Source organism: Pyxicephalus adspersus, chromosome 2, assembly GCF_032062135.1.
Source record: "Pyxicephalus adspersus chromosome 2, UCB_Pads_2.0, whole genome shotgun sequence".
Classification (NCBI taxonomy): Eukaryota; Metazoa; Chordata; class Amphibia; order Anura; family Pyxicephalidae; genus Pyxicephalus; species Pyxicephalus adspersus.
In genome coordinates, this window is record NC_092859.1 from 27,245,774 (window position 1) to 27,250,780 (window position 5,007).

General features: G+C 38.2%; 1 protein-coding gene across 2 annotated transcripts in view; it reads right to left on the reverse strand.

The window, feature by feature from the left end:
• LOC140323242 (aldo-keto reductase family 1 member C3-like) overlaps positions 1-1,953 on the reverse strand; it is a 19,672-nt gene extending 17,719 nt beyond the window's left edge. Inside the window, exon 1 of one of the 2 annotated variants that reach the window (XR_011919321.1) lies at positions 1,795-1,953. Coding sequence is in view for 1 of the 2 variants with exons in the window: in XM_072400144.1 (XP_072256245.1) it covers positions 1,795-1,881 (87 nt within the window). In the remaining variant the exon portion in view is untranslated. The remainder of the gene's footprint in view (positions 1-1,794) is intronic. The other variant, XM_072400144.1, reaches the window with a different exon arrangement.
• Between the last annotated feature and the right edge of the window lie 3,054 nt (positions 1,954-5,007).

Here is a 5,007-nt window from a genome sequence, read left to right on the forward strand (position 1 = left end):
TAGTGGGAATTTCAAATATTTTGTATTGGATTCAATACAAAGTCCTGTATCCAATCCAATACAAAATATATTTATGTGGTTTTGTCTATAGGTATGTGACATTGGACTCTGTTTTAAAATTTACCACTTTATGGAGGTGTTTTAGAAAAATATATTACTATACAGTATACTGAATTATTGCATTTTCAGTACTTTTGATTTATTTATGTATTCTTGTTTAAGCTGATTTTTGTGTTTTTTATTTAATTTTATTAAAAGTACATTTTTTTTTTCATGATTGTGTTTAAAACTTTTTTTTATATTCATGATATCTACTAGACCCTTGTTCGGACATATTTCTGTAAGTTAAAGGTCTACAGTTTAAAAAAAGATCTTTCATGAAAAACAGTAGGTAGGGGTAGGGAGTTGCCATCTCATTTCCCAGGCGAAGGACATCCAGCATTATCTAGCCCCCTTTGCCCCAGCCTTACTGTCCTTGATCTACCCCTTTTATTCACTGCAATAATTATTTTCAATTATTAGAAGTTTAGCATGTGGGGGTTACCTTTCAACATCTTCATACAAATGCAACCTTTCCAGACACACCGGTTTTTCAAAACTAACAAGCAATACCATCAGTCAGGGATTTTTGATGTTTGCATAACAGCATGATCCAGTTTACTGCTTGCACCAAGACTGTGAGCTCCTGAGAGAAGTACATAGGGCGGGTGTCATTATGTATGCATTTATGCATCTCTAATATACACCGCTGCCCACTCACACCAGCCATGATCTGTCTGCATTACATGGAGAAGCATACAGACCCAGTAATTGTATAACTTATTCTGAAACAAGGTATGTAGTTAAAAAAGAAAAGGTTCTGTTAAAAAATAAAATTATCAATGTTCAATAAAAACTCAGTTAAAAAAAATTAAATTAGTATTATGAGGAGGAGGAGCTTTAAAATGGAAAATATATTCATGGACTACTTTATTAGATACATCTGTTCAATTGTTTGTTAAGGCAAATACAAAATCACATGGCAGTACCTTTTCATACACAACTATCGCTAGAGTGTACAGAGAATGGTCTAAAATATAGAAAATATCCAGTACGTTGCACTTTTGATGGCAACGATCAGAGGAGAATGGCTGGAGTGGTTTGAGTTGATGGAAAGACAACAGAAACCTAATTGTTGCTGACCATGTCTATCCCCTTAGGACCAAATTATGCTATCTTCTGTTGGCTACTTTGAGCAGGATAAAGTTCCATGTCACAAAGTTCAGATCATCTGAACATGACAATGAGTTCACTGTACTCAAAAAGTCTCCAAAGGTACTTAATATCATTCCAACAGAGCACCTTTGGGATGAGGTGGAGAGAAGAGGGATTCACATAATGGATGTGCAGCCAACAAATCTGCAAGACAAATCTGATTTTTATGTCTCAATATAGACCAAAATCTCAGACGATATTTCCAGCATCTTGATAATTCTTTGCCACGAAGAGTTACCAACTATCTGATACCAGCTAGGTGTGTCGGAAAGTGTGTATCTGATGATAGGTAAACTTTAAATGATTCAGCTCAGAAAAAACTAAAGCTGGCCTTTAAATGCTGGACATATTTGTTCAAATTTTGCATTATTGTTGTGTAACCTCACCGGCTAGTATCAGTTTGTGTTATGTACTACGCATCTGACTGTCAGCCCTTCAACAACTCTTCTCAGTTAGTGCTAAATCCAGACAGTTTAAATGTCTGGCAATGACCATACCATGTTATACATTATGCTGGCCAAGAAAAGCGCATGCACCTACCTCATTTGGGGCATATGTTCCCAGTCCAACCACTGGTATTTTGTGCCCATCGTTCATTAAGACATAAGAATCTTTTGTTAAGGCCATGATTATTCAGTTGTCCAGCTTTTCTGTGTTCTGCAGATGTTCTTCTTTTACTAAATATTTATAGGTCAGTTTTTACCCAGAACGATCCCTCCTCTTGGCTCAAGCTAATCTGTGTTTGATCAACTGATTGTAACCCGGTTGTACTGCCAACAAATGTTCTGTATGTAATGAAGAGTTTGTTGCAGTAATTTAATTGTATTATAGATGTCATAATATTTTAATTCTGTACCAAAGAAAGTCCCCCACACGTTGCTGGCAGAAACAATTTATTTTACCACCTTCCATTGAAAATACTGAAAATTTTGTCAGAAGTTGTCTGGTAGAGCAGCTCCTCCCCACTATCCTTAATGTTCATATCAAAATATTTGGCACTGGTTAAAATGTAATCAGACTTTATTATTGTAGGGCTGCCACCTTTCAAGCAAAAACATGGCAGCCAAAGTGGATGTGCCTTATAAAGTGGTGGGGCATTAACAGGTCTTTTTCCCACTGCATCCCTATGGTGAAAAGACGATGGGCCTGATTTATGAAATCTCTCCATGGCTGGATCATCAGTTCATCTGTGATCCAGAAAACCAGGAGAGGATTTGGTCCAGGATTCAAAATATTTGCTAGCAAATAGCAAATTACTTTGAGGAAATTCATTCCAGGTTTGCTGAATCACCCACCTTTACAGAGGAATTGTATCCTCTCCAGCCATGGAGAGCTTTAAAAATCAGGCTTGATGTCTCCACCTTGCAGTGGCTTACTTGGTCAAATAAAATTCACCGTTCATTTACCGTTGTGTTGAAAGTGACACACCAGAAAACTCAAAACAAACATTTCACCCCAGAGGGATTGGAATTCGTATGTGTTCACTTGTTCCATAATTTATTCACTTTCAGTATAGGTATTGTTTAATTTAAGTGTTTGTGATTATTTTCTTGGAAAAGATCCCATGATGCATGAGTCATTGTCAAAGGCTGTTATTGGCCAGAGAAAGGGAGCGAGCACAATCTAGCTGGTCTAGGGGAAAAAGAAAAGCAGAAGTGAATTGGAATTCTCCCAAGAGAAGCACAAATACCTAACTACTGTGGGACCATGCATTGTCCACCCATAGACAGAGAGGCTGCTGGTCTAGAGACGCCGGGAATTGTAGTATCTATAGAACAGCAACTTAATATGAATTGCAGCTGACCCGCCGTTACTCTGAACAGGATATAAACTACGGTAACTGTGCATAATGGCAGCCATTAGTACAAATTATACTAAAAATTAAGGTAACTGGGCAAAACTTGGTAATATTTTGGTAAATTGGGAATCTGGGAATTGGAGGACAGGTTTTGAATATTTGTTATGTCAGACTGTACTTGAAAGCCAAGCAATGGGCCACATCCATTATGTACAAAGCTATAGTAAGAATAGTAAGTACTGCAGCAACCCCTGCAGGCTGAAATAGGCTTATGCACACCATTCTTCCTAAACCAGTCATCGGCCAACCAGTGGTCACTTTCAAAATCTGGCATCAGGGCTTTATTGGAGAAAGGGACGGGTGGCATCTCTTCTGAAATAAGCATTCTTACCTGCCTGATGCCATCCTAAGCTGCCAAAAAACGCTGCAGCGTTGGGACTGAATGTATTTCTGTGCACTTGAGGATACCTCATACCAGCCCAGCTAAGAAGATGGAAGAAAATAGTGGTGCCTGCAAAAAAATGGGGACAGGTGAGTGCATGTTAACATTTTTATTGTAGACGGGACATTGCCTGTTTCTTTGGTGATAAAGGTCCTGCCTGGTAGCAATTTTTAGCTCTGCAGTTGAGTAGGATCAGGGTTGCAGAGGTTTCCTCATTTCCACTTTCTGTCCGCTTACTATTGTATACAGAAATGGAATATAAGATCATTTACCACTGGCTTCCTCTTCCTTGATCTACTATAAATGATTTAGGGGTAAAGAAAGTCAGGGGGAGAACTGTTATGTAAAGTGATGTTCTTGATGTAAAAGAAGGAGGGTAAGTCCTGATGTGGAGGAGCTTGTCCTAAATGATGGGGCCTTGTCAAAATTATCATCCCATAGATATGTTGCTAGAACACCAACAGCGGCTGTTTTGTGTTGAAATGGAAAGGGGGGGGGGGCACCAGGACCTATAGGTCTGTTACTACACCACTGCTGGGATGATCAGTGCAATGAAATTTGATGTATGTGCTGTAACTTACATTTCAGTATTTACAAATCTACAGTTCAGTGCATCAAAAGCTGTAATGTCTTCCTCACTTAGTTCAAATTCAAAGACCTGAAAAAAGGAAACATTTCACTATATACTGTAAGCACACCAAAATTTCATAACTTCTGATTCCCAAACCAAAATGCATTTATAATGATGTGTAATAGGTGGTAAATATTTCACTAGGTCCCCTGCTGAGATCTTATTCTTAAGATACTGTGAACAAATTACACAGCTGACAATTACCTAGATAAAAACCTTCAGGTTCTGTTTAATCCTCTCTGGTTTGAAGCTTTCAGCAAGGACAACAATGCCTTTCTGTAATAAGTGCCCCATGGCAACCTCTGCCGGGGTTCGTACACACGATAGATGGTCAACGATCATCGTCCAATCCGATCCGCTGGTCCGGTCGTTCTTTTCCAAAGACTATCCTCGTTCGTCGGCGTCCTTGGTTACTTTTTTTACAAACGATTTTTGGCCCATCGGTCGTTCGTTCGTCGTTCATTTCCAACGATAAAAATTGGACGTGTGTACGCAGCTTAACTGTCAGCTCCTTAGAGCTCTGAGGAAGTAAACCTAATACAGTGATTTATACATGATAACAAATCATTCTCCTTTGAGAGAAAATACATGTCCTTTATTGTTAGTTATACAGAGCACAAGTCTTTCTTCTTATTCTTAGAATGCATTACTCCAAAATGATAAGAATTTTAAACATGAATATAATTGACTTCACAAGTGGAAAAGTTGTAAGAGATACAAAAGAGATTCTCCATTCTCAGAATTCTAAGAATGGGTATTTACGATGGTCTCTCCACTTGCAAGAAAAATAAAAATATGCTGTTGTTTAATGCTGTTTCCAAATATCATAACCTGTGCTAAACACCACATATTAAGCGTTGTCAATGTTTGCAGAATTCCATA